Below are 23,771 nucleotides of genomic sequence, written 5' to 3'. Positions count from 1 at the left end.
AATTTATTGGTGATTTTATTATTAAGAATTTTTCTGATGAATATTATATATTACATTACGTAGTGTACTGAAAAAGACAATTAAACTATAGCCTTTGTTACTTGAACTATTAGTTACATATACAAATATTAATATTATGCATTTATTAAACCGATTTTAACTAGCCTGCTACATATTGCATGATATTTATTAGTCGTTTATATTACATTTTTTATGGTAAATAACACTTGTTTTAATCAATGGTAACAGTATTAGAATTTATTGCATCGTAAATCGATCAAACTTCAATGGGAAAATAACCACCAATTTAGAATAATTATGAGGTTAAATCGTTTTTGCATATATAATTAACTAATAATATTAGTTCAGTCGCTTAGATAATTATTTCAAGTAACGAGAAAGGTTTCCATAATGTAGCAAAGTCAATTTAAAATTATTTATTGCATATATTGTAGTCATAAAATAAGAACAGTACTTAAATAACTAAATACAAAATGTACAAAATGTTATTTATATTATATATACATATATAAAACAATTACAATGTCCTCAACCCATAGAATTGCTGGTCGAAGCTTTGGATGTCATCAAATTGGCGATCATATCCTGAATTTTGTGCATCTCTTCTAATTGTGTAGTAACTTGGGTCAATCTCTTATCCCTCTCCAATAGAGTCTTCTCTAAAGACTTGACGTTCTATTAAATATATAAAAAATATATGTAAATACCGAAATAAACAAATTATAAATAAACACAATGTTTAGAGAAATCACCTGCTGAGATAGCTCAAGTTCGTTTTTCGTTCCCAACAAAACTTTATGGGCTTCATCTAATTTTTTCTCTTTTTGTTTAACTTTATCTTCAAATTTGATCAAAACACTTGCTAGCTCACCGTTCTTTTGAGTCTATGAAAAAAAATTGATTCATTAATTTTACATAGTAATGTATATCACAATTGTGCATTTATTAGCCACAAGCATAATAAACTTATAGTATGATACATAATACATATTAAAATATGAATAAAAAGGTTTACTATATTTTTTATGTAATTACTTATTCAAGTTATACATAGATCTTTAGTTTCTTTCCCTTTTTTATTTTAATATATAGTCATAGACAAAATATAATAGGTTTACCTGATCATTTAATTTTTCAGTCGTTAAATTTTTTTCCGAATTTAATTCTTGAATTTGTAGGTTCAATCTCTCAAATTCACTCGCATTTTCTTCAACTTTAGCTTCAAGTTCCTAAAACAGTAAACATTTAAAAAAAAATGCATCTACAATAAATAATACCACAGCAGTTATATAGCTACTTTTATTTCTTGAGAATAATTCCATTGAACATTTGCAAACTGCTGCTGTCTGTCTAACTTTTCGGCGGCCAATTTCCCTTGGAATTTTTTAATAGTATTCTCTGCATCTATTATTTGCTGGGAAGATATTTTGTAATGGCCTTCCAGTCTGTATATATTTTTTTAAATTAATATTTATTCATTACATTTATAACACAAACATATCATCGCTTCATACCTGATATTGCGAAGCTGCGATTTATACAACAAATCTTCTTGATTCTTGATCGTCCCTTCGAGAATGACTACAGAATGATTCAACGAATTGATTAACTTGTTGGCACTCTAAAATATGTATTTATATTAAAACAGAAAATCTAAATTGATATTTGTGCACGATAATGAAGTTCACCTCTAAACTTGAGTTACACGCATTCAACCTGTGTTCTAGATTAGATATTTTATAACCGTACAATTCCATTATGCTGGATATTGAACCATTATCGAGCTATAAATAATAAAAAAAATCAAGATTGTTGTGAATACAATTCAATTATAAATAAAATAATACAGCACCTCCTGATTGTTCAGATTGGCGATTAGTTCATCGACTGCGTGTTCTTGAGCCGATGATATATAAGAACTAGGTAAGGATTTACTCGACGTATTCCAGAGTGAACTCGTTTGATTTTGACTATTGTTTAACGTTTCAGAATTGAACGATTCTGAAGAATTATCCAAAGCCTAAAATATATATTTTATCAAATATACTGTTATCGTTAAATGTTAATGTAAAAATAACTTTACCTTGTTTATTCTATCTAAAGGAAAATCTGGGTTTCTGATCATTTGGAAGAACATTTTACGTTGCGTCTTATGAATGTTGTCGACTAATCCATTCATAATTTTAAATACCTGCGAAAAAAAAATAGTTACAAATGTTATTTATTATTTATAAAGAGTGACATTTATGATGCATTGAGTGTAACTTTTAATGTAACGATGGTCGTATTTTAATAAATAAATAAACTCAAGAAACAACCGTCAAATTAATACAAAATCAAATACTCTCCTTATTTTTTTTACTAAAAAGGGATCAGGTTATTCCTAAGTAATGGCAATCTCATCGATCGTATATGGTTATAAAAGTCTATTCGTGGAATGTATATCAAGTTCTAGCTGTCACTGTCGTTTAAAAATTGTGATGCCAATCCAGTTTATTATCACATATTCAGTGAAATGAATGAGTACATTTAAAATTGTAGTATTAATTTGTACTAAAATAAATGGAGGCATCATCATATCAATCAATAAGATCGTACTCACCGGAGCAATGTATAAGATGCGATGAAGACAAGCCTTCCACAATTCAGATCTATCGTTCAGTGACAAACACACGTGGCAAGCGACCAACAAAACTTCTTGAATGTACCGATTTTTAGTATTGGATTTCTAAAACAACAATTATTATATAATACGCATCACTACATAAATTCCTACATATACCATAAACTATCTAAAACCTGCGTGTGATATGCGACACTCTGTTTGAATACGTTTTCAAACTTCTCGACGTTGACGTTGACGTATACGGCCTCTCTTGTGGCATGACAATCGCATAACGCACTTATGAATCGCATCTTTAAGTATAAGTTAATAAAAATATAGTGTGATAGACTGTAAAAATAAGACAATGGTATACTTTACCCAATCTAAACCGGCCATTTTGAGGTCCAAGTTAGACGGATCTAATAAAGCACGAAATCCGATCGATATGACCGGCATAAGCTCGTCGGGAAGCATTCCGTCTTCTGTTCAACATAATAATATATATTATAATATAAATAAATACATTTATATAATGAAATATAACCTTCGTATTGTAATATAATTGCTCCGAGAAGATTCAAAGATTGACCCAATAAATCTTTCTCATTACTGGCGTTTACGCATAATTCTGCAATTAATTTATGGCAACACCTCAAAGAGAATAATCCTGAAATATTAAGAGTTATAGTTATACAATATAAAAAAAACTAATTATCACATTAATTAAATCATACCAAGATTAACCAGATTTTGAAGAATATTTATTGTGTAGTGTAAGCATTTTTTGGTTGAACTCGATATGATGAACAATCCAGGACTGAGCTGCAAAAATTATATAAAAATATTTTATGGTGTATTGCTTTGAAATGAAGAATACTTTTTTGAAACTCACTTTCAAGGCATCATCGAGTCTTGTCTCATAATGATCATAGGTTCCCACGTACGGCTTTGTAAAAGGATCGGAACATAAATTGTCGATTAGGAGATCGACATCATGAAGACCATTTTCATTAATTTCTCTGAAAAAATTTGTTTTAGGTTGTTGTATTTTAAATAATTAAAAAAAAAGTTTAAAAAAATCCTAAAGAGGGCAAGACTTTGTTATAGGAATATTACGTTATAGGGGACTAGGCACTCATTCAAAATTTGAGGTTAGGTTCTTTAAACTATATTTTGTGAATTTAACGAAATCAGCAAAGCAAACTTTTCTTCCAATTTTATGTATTAAATGACCTTGTTATTTGAATTTGCAATGCCCTATGTTCTATGCGACACAGGCGCAAAAATATCCATGATTTTGCGAGTGTCAAAGGAGTTAAACGCAACTGTTTGCTATGATTTCGCAATTGTATTCTGATACGATTTCACTGAAATGACATATTTTAAAAAATACTTTCAGGATAGATTTGAGACTACATTCTTTTGATTTTTTTTTGAGGGATAACCCGAGAATTTTTTGTTTAGAATCATTGAGGGCATTTCAGATATTTTTTGGGAGGGGGGGGGGCAAAAGTTGGCCAGTCAGTTTTCGTTTTTTTAACAATTCGATTTCATTAAATGACATGCATTTTTCTGGCCAAATTTAAATAATTAAAAACATTAAAAAAATATCTTGTGAAACCACACTAACCCAATTATCTCGGGTACAGTGACTATGATAAAAACAACCTTAAATTTAAATACAAGCACAAAATGCCAAAACACATATTGCTTTAGAGATTAAAGAAAACATATCAAAGATTCCAGTTTTGCAATGAAATGTACTCAAATGATCACTTATTTGTAGCTTTTTCTTGTTTATTGTGTATTTATTAAGGTTTTTTAATTTTGTCCCTTTTTAAATATTCTTATTTTTTATCAAAATGTAGCTATTAACAAGTTGTAAACATTAACATAGTTATAAACCAGTAAGACGTATATTATATGCAATTATTATGTTTTTAAAACTATTTACATTATTAAAATAAATGTATTTCAAAAAAAACATTAATGCGCAGTTTATATATTTTAATGCACACTACAAATAAAATGTTGCTCAATCCATGCATTTATTATTATTGTAATGCATAAACAATTGCGTTTATGGTGCAAGAATTTATTTAGTTGCTAAACCACCAAAACACATTTTACGGAAAACTCTTACTTCAAAATACCTGGATACTGCGCTTATACCATGAGACACCCAGACGGAACTGCCTTCGGACGCACAGCAGTAACAATTAAAAACATTATTTAACATTACAAAGAAAAAAAATTTCAAGAAGAATACCTTCAGGCGACTTGACAATACATCGTTAACGCTTTCTTACCCAAAGTATAATATTAATAAAATCATAAATCATTTTTCAGCATTTTTAATGCCAAAAATCCTCACTAAAAACATTAAAGGCAAAGAATTGTATGAAGCGGCAGTGGAAAATATCTTGAGATGGATCTCCGCAGGACAACCAACATACTGGCCAACTAATCAGAAAAATAACTATCTGACTTGATTGACTTTTGCATTGTCAAAGGCGTAGATTTAAAACGAATTGTAGCTGAATCATGTTTCAAGCCAGTACTAGTAAAATTACAAACGAATTTAATCCACATACAAAAACTGATTGGATTTTGTTCAGAGAAAACCATGACCGAATTATCTAATTGAACATTCCGTTGAAAAACAATGATGAACTAGAACAAGCAGTTGAACATTTAACAAAGGCAATTGAAGCAACAGCTTGAAAAGCCACACTCGATCTTAATTCAAATGAAAATAGGGAAATCCCACTGTAATATTAACAAAAAAATAGCAGAACAACGTAAGCGACGCAAAGTGTCAATATTCAAGATTACCAAGCGACAAAAGAAAATTCAAAAAAGCCGTTAAAGAACTAAAGGCTCTATTAGACAACTTAAAAGATAACTTGTCGGCCTCAAAAAGCAGCGATTACACGCTATGCAGAGCTACGAAGAAGCTAAAGCAACTATAAAATACTCGCCGCCAAATAGAAACGAAAACAACAAATGGGCTAGGATACTATATTATTAGCAGCTTTAAGTGCCCAATGAGCATTGGCGATTTTCTTGATGACTTCTACAGAAGCCATCAGCGTGAAAGGGTTAATTATCTAAAATTATATGCAATTTCGTACGAGATGAATATTTTTATAAATTTACTACCACTTTTACAAGTACAAAAAATGTAATAAAGTGAATTATTTGTCTTACTTGATTGAAAATGTCAAATTCTTGAGAGCAACTTCTAAGTAATTATGAACATCGTGAGAAGACGGAGCATTCTTAATACTGTTTACGATCATCAGAAATCTGCATACTTGAACGTCGCCACTACCGCTCTGCAATAAAAATGAATAAAATTGTAAATACTAATCATTTTTAATGATATTGATTTTTTATTTAATTACCTTTCTGTAAACGAGAAATTTAATTAGCCTTTTCATGTCTACGATGTCCACCAACAACTTTACGACGATGACGTTTCCGTAACATAAATTCACCAATATGGAGAGCATATTAATAAACAATTCGTTTAGTTCGCTTTTATCGGGATCCATTATGCAATTACACAAGAAAGCGATCAGCTTGTTCAAATACGGTTCTCGCCAATTTATTTTTATACCATTAGATAGATCCTAATGAGATTTAGAATTCGATTATATATATAATAATACACAGTATGTACGAGTTAAAATAGAAAATAGCCAAAGTACCTTCATCAGACGCAGCAATACAATCCTATTTTCCAGAGACATCTCTTTATTCAACAAAATATCCGCCAAAATCGGCATGAATCTGAAAATAAAAAAAAACAAAAAATGTCTTCATATAGACAAATATTTTTTGAAATGATCGTTTAAGCTTTACCCGTAACTTTGGGTCAGCATTTGTCTCGTAGCCAGATCGTTAGAAGCGCGCAAAAGTACAGATATTCCATTAGAATGCGGTCCGTTCGGATGCGACATCACGTCCCATAACGTGCTAAAGAACACAGTTATATCTATCTTATCTGGCGAAATCAAATGGAATTCCATGTTGGAAATTGCCTACAATTACAATAATATTACAATATTAACGATTCAATATAATCTACTATTATTAGCACTTAGCACTTACGTCCAAAAATTCTTTCATCGTGTCTAAATGACTTTCGTTTGGAGATTCGATGAACTCTCTCCCAACATTGTTGAACTTTTTAAGATAGTTAAATATAGTACTATTCATAGTGATCGATAGCTGTTTTCAGCGATTATGTGCAACTTTTCTGATCGAAAACAGCAAACGCCGGCGAAGAGACGTCACGACCGTTAACAACTTGAAACAAACATGTACTTCGTTTTTAATATTTGGCCGTAGCAACATTTGTAACAGCCATAAGAGCTTAATAAAAAATAAAACTTAAAATTGTTTTATTCATTTTAAAATATGGTAACACACCAAAAATACAACACAAACTATAAAAAAAAAAATTATATTTAACATGGTATCGACATCATTCGGAGATGGTATTTGAGCAAAATTTTCTAAATGATCTTTGGCGACGGCAATTAGACATAGATTGAGCCGCTGCAGAAGTATTTTAATGAAATTGGTTTACATGTTGTTTATATAAAAGTGATTGAATGGTGCACGAGGCAGCAACGGCCTTTGCTTATCCGGCAGGTTCACCAAAAGAAAAATGACGCCGTCGCAAGAGTGCCGTAAGCTTTTGGCCATAATAAACCTATATATGGCCCCCCCACAAACCTATTAGTTTTTTAGCGTTCCCGGCAATCTGTATTCCTATAAAATTCTCAGACGAAAATTTCAGCGATGACATTTTTTTAGTTTTCTTCAAAAATAATTTCACAAATAACCTTAGTTTTTTAAAGTCCGAAGCGCTGAACATTCCATTTCCATGATTAAAGGGGAGTTGAAAATAAATAGGAAACTTTAACTCCAAGGGTTATTAACCAAAGCTAGCTAGTAATAGGAAAGTTATTTAAGCATTTTTTGGACAAATTACGTTAAAATCAATAGAATTGTATTGTTCACGTCACAGTGGAAAGGTTTATACCAATATCACGACTTACAATAACTGAGAATCGAATGAAGCACATCAAGACTGAATTTTGAGCAATAGGAGAGCGCAAAAAACATGATTCCTTCTCATAAATCAAAAACTCATGTCAAAGGCAATAAAAGCGTACCGTCGCCGTCGCAGTGGGAACGCTCAGTTATCTAGCATTCATAATATGTCTCTTTATAACAATATTAAAACTTACAATAAATGAGAATAGAATTAAGCATTTCTAAATCGAATTTTGACCAATTGGAGAGCGTAAATAACAATTATCCTTTCTCAGAAGTGATAATTGTTTTTGCGCTCTCTTATTGATCAAAATTAGATTTGAATATACTTTGATCAATACTCTCACATCAGAAGTCCGTAGTAAAGATAGCTATCATATTTTTAAAACACAGTGAAATATACAAGTGTAGACATACTATAAAGCAATATTCTTCTTCAGCTTATATTCCCCTCAGAATTTTAGACTATAATTCGCCACCTGCCCCTCCCCCTCCAAATGATATTTTTTTTAAACATTGAATGTTATATATTAAATTATTGTAGGGGGGGGGGGCTTAATACACTCGTTAAGCTAATTATCAAGGCAATCCAAATGTTAAGTATAACAACGTACTAGTTCGCCAATTGCGCAATATAAACAATGGGTAACCCACAAGAAAGATATTATAGAATGACACTGAACGGACCACCACGGTAATCCCCCGTAAAGTCAGAGGTATAAACAATCCTATTGGACATAAAATAACTCATAAACAATGTGTCAAAGCACGTCATCATTACCCTCGTAAATACAGAGAAATTTTTGTACATTATGGCTTACGCAAACAACACGCCATCGGGCGACAAAAACACTTAGATTCAACCCTAGCATTATTTAATCTTCGAAATGTGTTCGTCTTCTAATTTCATTCTTTCAAGACGTGGACATATTAAACATATAAATGTTTGCTATGAAAGATTAGAGAACCTCATGATGGTTTAATGATCCAAATTTTACCAGTAAAAATATAATTTATCTGGCAAGTACAAGTAAAATGATATGATTTTAACTTTTACATATGTGGTAATATATACATTCACATACTAATCATTATTTATTTACATGCGATGTGTAAATGTTACAGTGAGTGTGTATTTTTAGTGAAATTATTTTTTCACTAAAGAAGTCCAAATACATTTTTCACCAATAAATATATATTTCTATTAGCAAAAATATAATTTAACTTATAGGCGCTAGTGAAATTATATTTTGCTCCAAAATGAAACTCAATTGTTTAAATCCAAGCCTAACCAAGTTCTAAAATATAAGCCAACACATCTCATAAGAGAAAATAAACGGATGAAGAAGTATAGACTGACATCACATCTTCCATATTGCTCCATAGTGTTTATCAAAGTATATTCAAATAATGTTTGATATAAGAGTGTAGGTCAAAGTATATTAAAACCGAATTTTGGTCAATAGGAGGACGCAAAAACAATTATCACTTCTCAGAAGTAAAAAATTCACTTCAAAGGAAATAAAATCGTGTCGGCATCGTCGCAGTGGGAACGCTCGGTAACGAGCGTCCCCATCGCGACGGCGATGGAACGATTTTATTGCTTTTGACGTGGATTTTTTACTTCTGAGAAGGAATAATTGTTTTTTGCGCTCTCCTATTGTTCAAAATTCGGATTAGTTGTGAATTAGAACGAGTGTTACCGTTGCGTGGATTTTAAATAGAGATTCTAAAGCCTGAATTTAGTCAGAAAAATACATGTCATTAAATGAAATACTATGAATCCGAATGAAAGGGATATATTAAAAAAAAACGACCATTGACTGGGCAACTTTTGCCCCCAGCTGAAAAAAATTAAATGACGTCCTTGCACATATAAATACAAAATGGATGATTAAAACATGGTAAAATTCACTATCATATTTTTTATTGATTTTATGTTAATTATAAACTCCCCTCTAATAATTGAAAATCAGTCAATAGTTTTTATATAATATATAAGAAAAATATTATGAAATTAAAATATTATTATTTGTTCTATTTATAAACTACAGTTTGAGGACTGTGAAAATTTTATGATAATGATACACATAGCAGTGTCGATGACTGTAATTTAACGATGATGTTAGCATTATTTTTTATGCCTTGGCGTAGGTTCGTTTTATAATAATTTAAATGTAAATTTGAGATACATGTGAAGTCACCATTAGTATTCTTAGCGAATTAGTCGTTCGATGAAGAAAACTAGTTTAGCGGTCGATGTACAGTTACTGAACGGGCGCCGCTTAAATAATAATTGATTCAGTATCATAAAGCATCTAACTGGGAAAACATCTCAACACCTCAGGAGTAAAGTTGCACTAAATTATAATTATAAAATGAATAAACAGGTATTTGAAGATTTTTCCTTATATATTTTCATTGATACTAAAAAATATGTTCATAATTTTAATATAATTATATATTTTAGATGTTGTGGAAATGGAGATATTTACTCATTATATTTACGTTAAGAGTTAACATTAATCATGGAAGAGTAATACTACCAAAGGTGCCAAGCATAGTTTATCCATCAGTGCCAACAAATTGTATGTGATAAAGTAAATATAAATGTATTTTATATCAGTTATTATAATTTATATGTATATACTTTCAGCTAAATTAGATGCTGAAGTAATAAAAGAATTGCAGGATTCTTCACAAGATCCTGAAGTTATACCTGGATTGTTTCAAGGAGATATGGCGATGAATGATGAAGTAAGAAAATTTACAACAAATCATATTGCAGGATTTTAGAACTAATATTATAGTACATTCATTTTATAAATATTTTAAATGTTATCGTACTCCAAATCATAGAAATGAAATTTAATAAAATGAGAAGAAGAGATGTAATAATCATTATAAAATAAATAAAAAATATATATAATGTCAAAGTATCCCTTAAAATGTTGAAATATTTGTACTAAATTTTATTTTACATATATGTGAGATGTTTATTTTAATTTCATACACTATTTACAATTATAGATGTACAATTATTGGAGAGTGGGACTAAAATGGGACGTGTTCCCTGAAAAACTATGGAAAAATGCTACTGTTCCATATCATATTAGCGAATTATATGAACCAATTGATTACGTTACAATCTACCAAGCGATACGAACCCTAGATTTTCTCTCATGCGTTAAATTTGTACCATGGAATGGAAAGGCAAAGGACTATTTATTAATTTATCCTATCAAATATCCTAAGGTAAATTTAAAGTAGCATAACGTTATGTGTGAATAACAATAATTACTAACTAAAATATATATTTTAAAGGGTTGTTGGTCGTATGTTGGTAGAACGGGTGGAGCTCAATTGTTATCTTTACAACCACCAGATGAGAGAGGACCGAATTGCTTAGGAACTGAAGGGAGAGCAATACATGAAATAATGCACGCTTTAGGAATATTCCACGAGCAATCGCGAGCAGATAGAGATAGATTTGTTAAGATACATTTCGACAATATCTCTCCAGGTAATATCTAATTAATAATTTGTATGCTTACATGTATAAATCTTATTATATATTTTTAGCACACAAGAATAACTTTGAGAAACAGAGCCTAGAGAATACGACATACAGCTTTGAGTATGATTATTCCTCAATAATGCATTACGGAACTCATTATTTCAGCACGGGTAGAGATAAGCCAACTATTACTCCTAAGATGAAAGGAATGAAGATAGGCCAAAGGGGCTATTTGAGTAAAACAGACTGTCTAAAAATAAATGATTTGTACGGTTGTTTAGAAAATCGTAAGATGTCTAAAAAATATTATGCGCTATGTCGAACTTTAGGAGTGTAATAAAATTATTATAGTCTTAGTGTGAATTTATAATTATACTAGTTTACAAAAGTAGTTTGCGTGCTTATTATAAAATGTAATTTATAACTCATTTAACACGAGGCGATGTAAAATATTAATTTGGTAATAAACTACTTTAAAATATTATTGTTTTATTTAGTAAATGCACGTGATAGTATTTTTGGGAGCAAAATGGAATTAGCTTATGTTAAATTTATTGAACTTCCTAATTTACACTATTTATATTATATTAGCATGAGTCATAACAAATTTCTACTCAGTCGAAAACCGTCATTGAAATAAAAACCTTCGTAGTAAATAATCATTTTTTATTTTCTGCAATTAAACTAGTTTGTCTTATTTTTTGGGCTCCTATGGCGTCGACAAAAAATTAACATATCCTCTTATATATGAGTTCAAACTGAAATACAATACGGTGTATAATATAAATTTTGGATTTGGAGAAGGTACTGTTAGTCAGAGAACTGTAAGTTATCAATTAGAAACATAGTTGAAGCTTTTCCGTGTACAGCTGTTTGGTACCTAGCAACGGTGAACGGAAAGACAAAAACTGCAACGTTTTGAAATATGTTCTTAATTAGTTCTGAAAAATAATAGGAAATTATTCTTAAGGAAAAGCATTATTTATTAATCAGGACAATGGTTATATAGTGTAATCAAAAACATGCTCTAAAACCAAGTTTTCTGGGGGAATTCTTCATCAATCGTTTTTTAAAACAGGTAAAACTATTACAGCATAATAATTTTGTATGGAAATTAAAATTAAACATAGAAAATTATCTATAAAATATACAATGTTGATAGAATTTTGAAGCGATATTAAACGAATTAGGAATATATTGTTTACCTCATTCCTCACATTCCCTTGACCTGCAGCCGCTTGTGAGGGTCTATTTGTTTCTTTTTTATGTCCAAAACTAGGCGACTCTCTGGTAACACTAACGTGACGGCGGCGTAAGGCAGGACGTTTTTTTGTGGACTGCGACGGGAATTTGACGACTTATGGGGCTTCGTCCGTCGATCGCTCATTTATATAATATAATTAAATTGTAAAATTTCAATAAAAACACTACTACAGCGACTCATCTGTCAGTTTCTAAAAATTAAGACTGATTTTTCGAAATACGGATTACAATAATCAAAGCGATACTATAAAAGATTTAGACTAATACACAACCACTAAAAATTAGGATTTTTTTGAATAAGGGGTTCATTGATTGTTAAATCGTTAGCAAAAGACCATTTCTGTAAATAAAGTTCGAGTAGCCAGTAAGACGCTTGGTGGAATCTAGTAGAACTTTTTATTAGATTATATTACAATTGGGTCAGACGATAGATGGCGAGATGTTTTCTACGAGCGGTGGTGGAGAAGCTGGCGCAAGGATGATGTCCGTGCGAGGTCCTCAAAGGTTTTGTAGGTGTCTGCAGCGAGTGTCAGTGGCGTAGCCAGGATTTTCTCAAGAAAAAAGGCAAGATAATTTTTGTAATTTATATTTAATTAACATAAAATCACCCGCTGCGCTTCGCCAAGGGGAAGTGGGTCCAGACCCCCCCCCCTTTGCCGCGCCACTATAGCTAAGTAATGAAATAAATTTGAAAAAATAAGATAAATAAAATTCATTTTGACACAGTATGACCTGACGGTTTGATTCATAAATTATACAAAAACAACCCCTGACTATCTGATACGCTTAATACGCTCATACCTGAAAAATAGAAGCTATGTTGTTTCACTAAATAATGAACACAATCCCACGTGAAATTCCAGCTGGAGTTCCTAAGGAAAGTTTGCTCGGGTCGTTCCTCTTTATCTTGTATACGAATGATTTCCCAAAAACATTAAATATGCGTTTATTTATATACTAACGATACAGCTATTTCAACCAGTTCTAATCGGCAATTGTTTTTATTGTCACTAGCCACCACTGAATATAATTATCAAAAAATTTATTTTGTTTCCAAAGTTGTGTAATATCTTATTAATCTTAATATAATACTTATTGAAAGAAAAAAAAAATTACATGGCAAATTAGTTCTTTTGCCTAAGGTGACAAAATGTCTTGTTCCAGCCCTACGTCTCATAATTGTATTTCGACACAGTTGTAGATCTTGACAAATTGTCCTAAAAACATATTTTATTGCGTACTCAAACCAGATTTTAGTTCCTGCAGCTTTTTCTTCGAGTGGAAAATCAGATTGATATTTAGAATGCATCGTGTTGAAATGATGCTTTCCTTTTTTTGGTATTGCGATGGAAAAATTTACAAACTAAGCAGCAGCAATTCTCTTTAAACATGACGAAAAAATAGGTTAATTCTTATTCTTCATGATAATGAAAAGTTTTTCTCATTTTTTGATTACTCATTATAAGAAAACTGAAAAAAATTAATAAAAAATGTGTAAGCGATATAATAAAGAGATCTTTGATAAAAAAAAAATGTATGGTTATTTGCATTATCCGTAATAACATGCAGCCTTTCTACCAGATTATGTTGTAGCGGTTAGATATTTGGTGTAATCTCAGGAAAGCGACGTACGAGTCTTGATCCGTGGTTGTAGTAGAAGCAAATCTTGATTCAGAGATTTGTAGCGGTAAAATCGACCCAACAAATCGGGAGCGAGTCTTATACCTTACTTCTGTGCTCCTTGGCGTCATTCTTTATTTTCTAGTTCCCCAAATAGCTTGTTCCCAATTTACCGTGTTATTGGGAGGTCTACTGTATTAAAATGTTGATAGGTCGTTGGCCAGTCCTGGTATAGACAAATGCCACGGAGCTTGTAGGTCGACAAAGCTAAGAACCCAGAAGCATTAACATTAGCATTACAAGTATGAATAAGGAAATGGGAATTGACAAAACAATTAAATTGAATACTTTTTATAGTTAATGAAAAAAAAAGAAATTACACGTCTAACATTTTTATTATTTATTAATATACATTCTAATTATTATTAAATTATCAACAAAGCTTAGTTATTTTTTAATATATTTACTTTGCCACGTTCCCTCCGCTGCCATCTTTTGATATTTGCCTCTAAAGTGTTTAGGTAAGGCGATGATACCCGAGCAAGGCACTTGGCCGTAAACTTCGCAAATGCACGGCCTTTCACATCCGATCCCGAAATTGGCCGGATTATCTTTTTTTTCCTTGGCCAGCGTTTCAGCCGCGATCACGTCTGCAGGCTTTCCCACCACTCGTATCAAATGGTGAAGGATATCTTTGTGGCTCTTGTTGTCTACGTCGATAAGCAGCTCCTGGCCGTCGTTCATGTAGCATCGCACGAAAGGCGAAGGCGTCATGTTTCTGATGGTGGCTATTTGTACGAAAGGATTGCGGTATTGCAGCTGGGACAGGCGCCAGAAGACAAAGTCTCGGATGCCCTCGTGCCGCTCGCCGAACGTGTTATAGTTTATTGTGAAGATTTGAACCTTGGGGCGCAGCTCCAGGGAGCCCGACATCAGATATTTGGCCGTCCGGCGCACGGCCGCTCTTCCTATCATGAACGGCATAGCGACTTTTAGGTTATGTCACCAGCGAATGTCAAAATACAATTTTCGGCCGGTAGTCCTAACAACAGCAAAAGCGACCATCGGTCTTAACGCTAACTAATACGACCATAAAAAGATTTAATTCATTCTGGCAATTTCATCGTAGCTAATTGCATCAATATAACTAAATATGTCGTTGAAGCACTAATAATCTACAAATATACAAATTATTATTTTTATATATATATTTCATTTACGAAAAATTAAACCATTCTTACTGTAAAAATTAAGGTATTATCGATGCTAAATAAACTGACGCCTGTGAATACTGGATATCTATTCAGCATATATGAAGACAATTTATGAAGCTGTAATTTTACAACTTTTTTGTTTAGACTGCTTCCATAAATTATGTCGCATGTTTGAAGAAGGGGGGGGGGAGGGGTTAGCAGAATTGTGACATTATGAAGCAAACAAGAGTCTGGCGCAATGCCATCTTGTGACATAAGGGGGTAAAACTTCACGAAAAACCTATGACATAATTTCGGAAAGCCGTCTTATTAAACATTTTGAAAAATATTATATTTTTATTCCCCTCCTCGTTTGGTATTTCTTAATTAAAATTATTTTTTGTCGAAATTATAAAAAAAATCTATTGATTTTTATAAAATAATCTAAGTTAAAATAAAACTTTTCATAATTTCCCCCAGGGTCGGCCCGAGGGTAAGTAATCTAACGTTCCAAAGAAACCATAACTAAAAATAAGCACCTTTAAATTTAAAACTTGAAGCTTGAAACTAATATATTCGTGATTCCTTATAATAAATATAACAGAATATAAAAAATATGCAACTTATTATTTATATTCTTCAACAACTTTCTTGTGTTTCTTTGAATATTTATACTTTGAAATATGTTAATTTCGTGCTGTATCATTATTTTTTAAAGAAAAATATTTTTTTATAAATAAAAATAACTTATTTTCAACTTTTAAAAGCCTTAATTTATAACAGCCACAGCTTATTATTTCACTAGCATCTGCCAGTAAAAAGCCCTAATTTATGACAACCACAGCTTATTATTTCACTAGTAGCTGTCAGTATTTTTACGAGTAAAATATAATTTGACATTAGTAGTAGCGCAAAGAAAACGAACAGATTTTTATTTGTATTAATTTTTCTTTTTAGCATTTAAAATAAGATTTGCGAAATTTATTATGAAAAAATACAGTCACAAACATTTTAATGTTATATTTATTTACTACCAACTTTTTATACTGCTGACAATGGTTCAAAATGTGTGGAAAAAATCCAATGGGTACTATACAGAGATTTATAAGAAAGATTGTTTTTATGTTTTCATTTTTTAATTAGTTTGATCTAATTTGTACTTTTTGTTCTTAATGCATAGAGTGAGACATATGGCTCAATCAATATTATAGTAACTATTGCATGCAGTGTAATATATGGTCCTAATATATTTTTGTCAATAAAATTTTCAATATTAGCAAAATGTGTTTTTTTTTATATTTTTTCTTGATATTTCTTCACATATTTTATAGCATATATTTTTTTAAAAACCCATGCGGTAAGGGGTTAACAATCATTCAGTGTAATATTGATGAAAAATTGAACTTTTAACGACAGTATCTAAAAAAACAAGTTTTATTAGTATAAAATATTAGTAGGATGTAATTGTTACCTTGCAAGCAATAGACATTTCCGTTTCTTCTATCATTATTTGATTTACAAGTATCGCAGTAACTTTCGCCTAAACAAATTCATATTAAATAATAATGTATTATATAAAAACATATAGGAATATATAACCTCGTTTATGATTGTGTCACTGGCGTAGATCAATGAAGTCAAAAGAATTGTATATTGAATTATTTGTTGTAAGGAAAAAAGCAAAAACTGAAACTGGGCATTAGTTCCCGTGTGCAGTTGTATTAAGTAGCTCAAAGCATTGTATTCGTTAAAGACCAGTACGACAAAAGACCAAGTTAAAATAATGAGTATCTTTACGGAAAACCCTTTATTTAACGAATCGCAAGTTTCGCATATGACATCGTAAATATTCCATAATTTGGTTATGGTTATTTTTAACTGTTTGATATCTTCTTTGTCTTCGGCTACTATCATGATTTTTTTCAAAGACGGTTTTACAGTGCGAAACTCTAAAATATCCTTAAAACGTTCGTTTAAAAGCCGTAAGTTTTCTTTGATCATCACAGAGACAGATTTAAAAATCATCATTGCTATTGCAGATGTAAAACCGGGAAGGTATAAAGCAAAAGCCAGCTTAAAAGTGAGATTTAACTTCCATAAATTTATAAAATAGTAGTTGACAGCTACTATTACAAGATTGAACATAAAATCGCCAAAAATCGATACCAAGATTTGCCTTTTAATTTTTTTATAATTCATCTTAATTTTTAATTCATTCATGAGAGTATCTGTGTTGTACAAGAGATATGTGGTTTTTGAATAGTAGTAATTATTGTGGAACATTGATAGAAACAGCAAGAAAAATAGAAATGAACCAAAATAGATGCAAAAAATATCGCCGATGCGTACAAATCTGGGGTAGTTGAATACGGAAGATAAAGATTCTCCGTTCACTACTATACATATGATTATTGTGATATAGACAACTTCTATGAATATCGTCCAAATTAACCAAGGATAGTCAAACACTGTCTTGCAATGCTTTTCATAAAACTCGTACTTAAACGGAGAAACTCCGACTATTTTACTTAAATCGATAACAGGTTTTACTACATCTAAGATAGAGTCTGCTCTTGAGATATTTTCCAGGATTTGCCCCATCGCTGACGATTGACTGACTATTGTAGTTTAAAAGAGTGTAATTTAAAAAAATACCATTATCGTTAGTGTTACATTAGAAATAATGAAATATAATAATTATTTTAATTCTGATAATTGAGAATGTACGATTTATTATTTTTTTTAATAATGATACAATTAAATATTCAAGTAATATAACTTAAGCTAATGTAATTACGTTTAAATTACTCGGCAATGCTAATTGTGGCGAATTGTACTAATATGATTAAATACGTAGCCGAAGCGCCGATAATCTGAAAACAAATAAAACATAATTATTTAGTAAGATATGAGAGATAATTAGTATTAGTGTTAGCTCTAAAGCGGCGGTTCCGAAGGCCTAGATTCGAGGGATAATTGCTTTTAGTACTTAATTTAATATTTTTGATTGTGTTGAAGTTATTTATAAATATATTATTGCAATATGACACGCGTTACAACAGTGAAAACACAATCAACAACTATTATCAGACACATTTAGATTACAGTTTACAATCAATCTATGTTACTATGTACAACCCAGCATGATTTTATTTTAATTATTAATCACTATATTTATCAGCGAGATAAATAAAATAATTGAAAACCTAATGATCGACCAAAATTATAATTATATAAAAATCATTAATTTCGATCTCCCAAAAATGATAGAAATTTAAAAATACTAGGGCCCATATGGGATTTGAACCCAGGTTTTTCAGGTATTAGTCACCGTCTATAGGTCGAATATTTTTTCGAAAGATTTTAATACTAACCGTGAACAATAGTGTATTATCAATCTTGAATAGTCCACCGCCTGTTATCACTGGAGATCTGTGCAGAATGTAAGATGAAAACAGATGAAGCTGAAATATAGTATTTAATTATTATTAAATAAAAAAAACATACATGTAAAAAATAATTTCATACTCTTTCAGCTATTTCGCTGTCAGTTTCTTCTATCATCATTTGGTTAATGAGATTTGCTGTTTTCTTTGCCTATGGAATATATAAAAATAGTATATAATATATGTATATACATATATAGGTATATAAAAGTTGATCCAACTTCAGTTTCTGAACTATAAAAAAATCACACCAACAAATTTAAGGATATCTTCGGATTTTTTTATTAATCGAACATTTGATGTATTTTAATAATTAAAAAAATAATATAAATTAAAAAGCCGCTTCTAAAGACTATTTAATTGATATTATTTTAATTATTTGTTTTATTTAAACTTATACTTTTATCAGATTAACCGATATTTTCTGTATGTATTTCCAATTAAAATTACATTCATCTATAGTCTACACAATGAAGCACTTTTTGAAGTTACTTAATGATGATTTCGGCAACTCGTTAATGCTAAATGTTAAATTTAGAACACGATCGTCGGGATGTAAAATGTACGAGAGATTTTACACCTGCCCGGCTATTGGTATGAGAAGCCGGCAGCTCCCACTGCAAGACATGAAAGCCGAAAGGTCGAAGAAATAGACAGATTCAAAACGTCAACCGCATGAACGGTTGATGACGGGTGACTGTAAGCACGAGCACGAGTAACGGCTGAAGTTCTAGTGCTTATGCGCGACCAATTCAATTCCCGATAAGTAATTCATGACGCACGCGTGACGACTGCGTAAGACAGCTTGCTACCAGCCCGCCCGCGCTCCAGTCGGCTTTAGCCGCTCTCTCAACGTGGTTGTCTGTATCCTATTTTCTGAGCGATCACGTTTCGTAATTACGTAAATTAAAAAAAATAATAAATGATAAAAATATTTAATTTTTAGAATTGTTTTACAATCTCAAGGCATGCGTTGTATCTACCGCATGTATGGACCACACGGCACTGATGCGTGTGTATATAGTAAATGCATATTTTAGTATAGTATATGTATGAAATGTCATAAATGTCGTAAGTGTGTTAATTTAATAAAAAAATATAATATAATACAATTAATAACCACTATGTAGTTATTTTGATTTACTATAAATTTTAAATGCTTTTAATAAATTTGAATTATTATTTAAAATTATTTGTGTATGATATTTGAATGTATATCATCTTATTTTTTAAATTTAATGTGTTGACAATATGTGGGGGAGGGGAGAAACTTAATTTTTGCCTTGAGCGCTAAATAAATAGGGCCGGCCCTGGTTATCATTCACAAGATTTTTGCATAATATAATTTTTTTTATATAATTTTGTTTTAAGAATAACAAAAAAATATACACAGTATCAAGTACAAAAATAATTAAAAACATAAATAACTTAAAACGAAATATATTAGGTAATTATGTATAACAAAGACACACTAAACCTATACACATTCAACTCGACCTACTAGAGAATTATATTTAATGACAGACATTTCAATATCCCTGGAGGGAACATTACATAATTAATTAGTGGCTATATATTATGTTTTTATCATATATGTATATATTTTAAGTATCATGTCACAACTTTCAATGGTTCTGAAAAATTACCTTATTAATATTTCGACTGAATTCGTTAGTCAGAATGATTTATGATATATAAAATTAAGAAGTAAATTGTTTGTTAAATGTTCTAATAATATCTTTTTAAAAACTGATAAATATTTATAATCTTTTTATATAAATCTAAAATATATACATTCTTTCTGCAGTTATTTTTTTCTGCAAAGACATTTGTAATATTAAAATTAAAAAAATAAAATATGTAGGCGATTAAAAATAAATTGATACAAATCTACACCATATAGAATTAAACATAAATTTTATATACACACATCATAAGTTGATAATGATTAGTATACTATACCTCTTTCTTTAAGCTTTCGCAGAACGAGATCATCGAAGTGGACAGTGACATGTATTGAAGAGTTTGATGCAGAGAAAACGATAAGAATATCCAATGCTTCGTGTCGCCTGTTCTAAGAAGGTACACGGTATTCATAGCGTTAAATTCATTGAAAACTACAGCCAAAAAAGAACTAGCTAGCATAATGAGCAGTTTTATAGAAAAAGCTTCATTTACCACATCGCTATTCTCGCAAGTGGTATCGTATATTTGCCACACTTTGTTTATCATATCCAATTCTTTCTTGTTATCTTTTTGACTCCTCGCCTTATTCCACATAGGACCGAATAAGTAATATTTCTGACGTCCTTTCTGTAAAATCTTTAATTGTTTATTGATCATCTCTAAATTTGAATGCAATACAAAAACTATGGCGTTGAACATTATAGTAGTGAAAGCAGTAAAGAATCCAGGAGTATACAAAGCAACTCCTAGGTAGCTCGAAGGACGCTTAGTGCCTAAGCCTATCAAGTTCAAGTTCAATAAAATGTAGCTTATATGAACAGCGAGATATGCCAAGATGCCACAAATTAATTTTAACTTCAACATATTGTTATCTCTCTGCAAATTAATCTGCCTTAGTAAGACATCGGTGCGAATTAACAATTTTATTGTTAATGAATAAGAATCAGTGTTGAAGAATACTGATATGAAAAGAAGAAAGAATAATATTGATCCGATGTAGATACGGATAAAATCTCCGATTTTAAAGAAGTTAGAATAGTCGTATAGGGTTGCTAGCGATTCTCCAGTCAAAGACACTTTGACTAAGCATGCTGTGTAGACGCAGATGAGAAGGCCAGACCAGGACAGTAGCGGGTAATTGATGGTAGTTTTTGTATTTTTTGAAGACACGTCAAAGTTAAAGGGCGACATTCCCAAAACTTTACCGAGAAGCAGAATCGGCATGAGAGCGTCGAATACGTCTTTAGCTTTGAATATGCTCTTAACAGACATTGCGAATGTTCGACGGTTAAATAAGTACTGACGCTCGAAAAGTAAATATCGATTTTGCGTGACGCATAATTGATGTGTAGCTTTTACACTAATTGGTTAGGTGTTTGAGCACCCGTTTGATAAAAGTGAGACAATAGTAATTCGAGAACTAATTGTTTAATCAACTCTTAAATTAATATTAAAACGCACGAAATTTTCTCTTTCAGGCGATTTTTCAGAATACTTTAGTTTATTACGAGTGCGACTTAATCGGGAATTATTTTAATAAATATGTGCATTTAAATAAAAACTTTGTTCCATAAACTAAATTGTTTGTGCATTACAATAATACAATATGAGCATTAAAAATATATTTATGTTCAATAAAAATATTAGATTGAGCAACATTTTATTTTTAGTGTGCAATAAAATAAATAAGTTGTGCATTAGCGTTCCGTATGTGTAGCCAACGACCGAAGTTATACAGCATTGGGCGTGATCAGTACCTATTTGTATGGATGACCGCAGGGGACACACCAGGTTTTGTTGGTCATAATGCAACAAGTTAATAAATCATTTACGTAAGGTAAGTGTTGTTGCCAATTTATATAATCCTCATTTTAAATTGATTCGTTGCAGATGGTTATTCATTGGGTGTTAACCCTAAAAATTAAATATTGCTCAAGCAAATATTTTTTATTTAACATAAATATATTTATTTAATGCTCATTTAATATTTTTATTATGCTCAAATATTTTTTTTCATTTTCTAGTATATGCCTTTTTTGTTTTAAGGAGGCTTCAATCACTTGCAGGATTTGTTGTAATTTAGAGGTCACGCAAATTATTATTTGTAAATAAACGAAAGTAAAATTAAAAATTGGACCAATAAACAGTATTTTACACAACAAAGGGGAGAGAGATCCTATAACCAAATATTTAAAAATATAGCTCGGACTCAGAGTCGTGTGAAGAAAAAGCTGTACCCGGTGCAAAGCAAAAATTAAGCACAAAAAATAGTAGTGATAAATATTTTGTTTTATATGTAAAAATAAAATATACGTACATATGAAATTTTATTTTTTTAGTTACTGTATGGAAAAAAATAAATTCCCATGAAAAAATAAACTAAATTTGATTATGAAGCTTCTGATAAATATGCTAATTTAAATGTTGCATCTAAAAATTTAGATTCCTGTGATGAAATAATAAATGGTAGATTTCTATAGTCTACATTATTAAAAGGCCCCCTTGTGATGACTAAATAAATTTTAATACTGCATCTTTATCAAAGGGAATTGCAAAACCTTCCTTCTCTAAAAATATATTTTCTCAATATAAATATTTTAAAAGTTCTCTTTTTGTGTAGAAGGGTCTTTCCGCTGGAGCGGCGGTTACTGAAACAATTTAGAAAAATCTATATGCTGTTTCTAAATGTTTGATTAGTTCGATGTTTAATTAAATCGTAAAATTAATTTAAAAAATGATAAATAGTTAATTTTTGAAAATTCTCATTTCTTGACTTGAATGACTGATTTATGTCCCTTAGATCTTTGAACCTTTTCTCGTCGACGTCAACAAATGATATTGCATATCTGAGTGGGTATCCATTAACAGTTTCAAAAGACTTATTAATTATGGACTTGTCTAACAAAAATGTTTGGTGCGTAAGAACCTCCGCCAAATCAGTACACTAAGGGTCGACGCTTAATACAAAGAAATACTATGCGAATAGGTACTGAAGCCCGGATCACATTTTATACATTTTTTAGATACCAACTCTACTGTTACGTGGTTTTACAGTCAAATAAGATCTGTATTAGGCAATAACAAAGAGTCTGGCTCCGGCCCGAAATATCGAGATTGGTCATAGCACCAAGGATGGTGGAGTCAGAACACTCGTATTAAATTATTTCCAATACTTCCACCACTTCAACAATTTCATTCACATTAAATTAAATCATTAATTAAAACACAAAAGTTTAAATCGATCTTCAATAAAATTTTTCATAATTGTACATCCAATTTCAAAACTGTTTCCCCATAATATTGTATTTCTTAAACAACTCTCAATTTTAATTTAGTTGAAAGTTATTCAG

At 30.8% G+C, this 23,771-nt stretch overlaps 4 protein-coding genes across 6 annotated transcripts in view; 1 reads left to right on the top strand and 3 right to left on the bottom strand.

The window, feature by feature from the left end:
- Positions 1-425: 425 nt before the first annotated feature.
- Positions 426-6,983, bottom strand: LOC148227838 (uncharacterized). Its single transcript, XM_088201250.1, has 19 exons — positions 6,743-6,983; positions 6,494-6,672; positions 6,340-6,421; positions 6,034-6,261; positions 5,837-5,964; positions 3,519-3,645; positions 3,361-3,448; positions 3,171-3,293; positions 3,005-3,108; positions 2,821-2,937; positions 2,624-2,749; positions 2,105-2,212; positions 1,874-2,041; positions 1,710-1,805; positions 1,536-1,642; positions 1,319-1,466; positions 1,140-1,250; positions 774-905; positions 426-696 (listed from the first exon to the last, which is right to left on the bottom strand). Exons 1-19 carry the CDS (start codon positions 6,848-6,850, stop codon positions 550-552), a joined length of 2,427 nt encoding a protein of 808 aa, XP_088057376.1. The 5' UTR covers positions 6,851-6,983; the 3' UTR covers positions 426-549.
- Positions 6,984-9,794: 2,811 nt separating this feature from the next.
- On the top strand, positions 9,795-11,694 carry LOC148227837 (hatching enzyme 1.2-like). Its single transcript, XM_088201505.1, has 6 exons — positions 9,795-10,086; positions 10,167-10,284; positions 10,353-10,453; positions 10,727-10,951; positions 11,021-11,219; positions 11,279-11,694. Exons 1-6 carry the CDS (start codon positions 10,075-10,077, stop codon positions 11,548-11,550), a joined length of 927 nt encoding a protein of 308 aa, XP_088057631.1. The 5' UTR covers positions 9,795-10,074; the 3' UTR covers positions 11,551-11,694.
- Positions 11,695-14,472: 2,778 nt separating this feature from the next.
- Positions 14,473-15,164, bottom strand: mRpS25 (mitochondrial ribosomal protein S25). Its single transcript, XM_088201596.1, has one exon. The coding sequence runs from the start codon at positions 15,078-15,080 to the stop codon at positions 14,544-14,546; it is 537 nt and encodes a 178-aa protein (XP_088057722.1). The 5' UTR covers positions 15,081-15,164; the 3' UTR covers positions 14,473-14,543.
- A 1,411-nt stretch (positions 15,165-16,575) lies between these two features.
- LOC148227834 (putative gustatory receptor 28b) overlaps positions 16,576-23,771 on the bottom strand; it is a 60,317-nt gene continuing 53,121 nt past the window's right edge. The window contains exons 1-5 of one of the 3 annotated variants that reach the window (XM_088201979.1): positions 20,914-21,218; positions 20,698-20,809; positions 18,818-18,886; positions 18,664-18,753; positions 16,576-18,162 (exon numbers count right to left, since the gene is read on the bottom strand). In XM_088201979.1, the coding sequence (XP_088058105.1) occupies positions 18,094-18,162; positions 18,664-18,753; positions 18,818-18,886; positions 20,698-20,748 (279 nt within the window). In that variant the 5' untranslated portion in view covers positions 20,749-20,809; positions 20,914-21,218 and the 3' untranslated portion in view covers positions 16,576-18,093. Of the gene's footprint in view, positions 18,163-18,663; positions 18,754-18,817; positions 18,887-20,697; positions 21,694-23,771 lie in introns of those variants that run through there. The other 2 variants (XM_088201978.1, XR_015811959.1) reach the window with 2 other exon arrangements.

Source organism: Plectrocnemia conspersa, unplaced genomic scaffold (assembly GCF_051122295.1).
Source record: "Plectrocnemia conspersa isolate PC_06_02 unplaced genomic scaffold, ASM5112229v1 ptg000013l, whole genome shotgun sequence".
NCBI classification, from domain to species: Eukaryota; Metazoa; Arthropoda; class Insecta; order Trichoptera; family Polycentropodidae; genus Plectrocnemia; species Plectrocnemia conspersa.
Note: the sequence above shows the minus strand (reverse complement) of the source record. Positions and strands in the feature narration are given on the sequence as shown.

Coding starts and splice junctions, on each gene's coding strand:
- LOC148227838 (XM_088201250.1), bottom strand. CDS start 6,850: ATGAATAGTACTATATTTAACTATCTTAAAAAGTTCAACAATGTTGGG. Junction 6,262..6,339: donor TATTGCTGCGTCTGATGAAG/GTACTTTGGCTA, acceptor AAATCTCATTAG/GATCTATCTAATGGTATAAA. Junction 2,938..3,004: donor AAATGGCCGGTTTAGATTGG/GTAAAGTATACC, acceptor TTATACTTAAAG/ATGCGATTCATAAGTGCGTT.
- LOC148227837 (XM_088201505.1), top strand. Junction 10,285..10,352: donor TCCATCAGTGCCAACAAATT/GTATGTGATAAA, acceptor ATATACTTTCAG/CTAAATTAGATGCTGAAGTA. Junction 11,220..11,278: donor TTTCGACAATATCTCTCCAG/GTAATATCTAAT, acceptor ATATATTTTTAG/CACACAAGAATAACTTTGAG.
- mRpS25 (XM_088201596.1), bottom strand. CDS start 15,080: ATGCCGTTCATGATAGGAAGAGCGGCCGTGCGCCGGACGGCCAAATAT.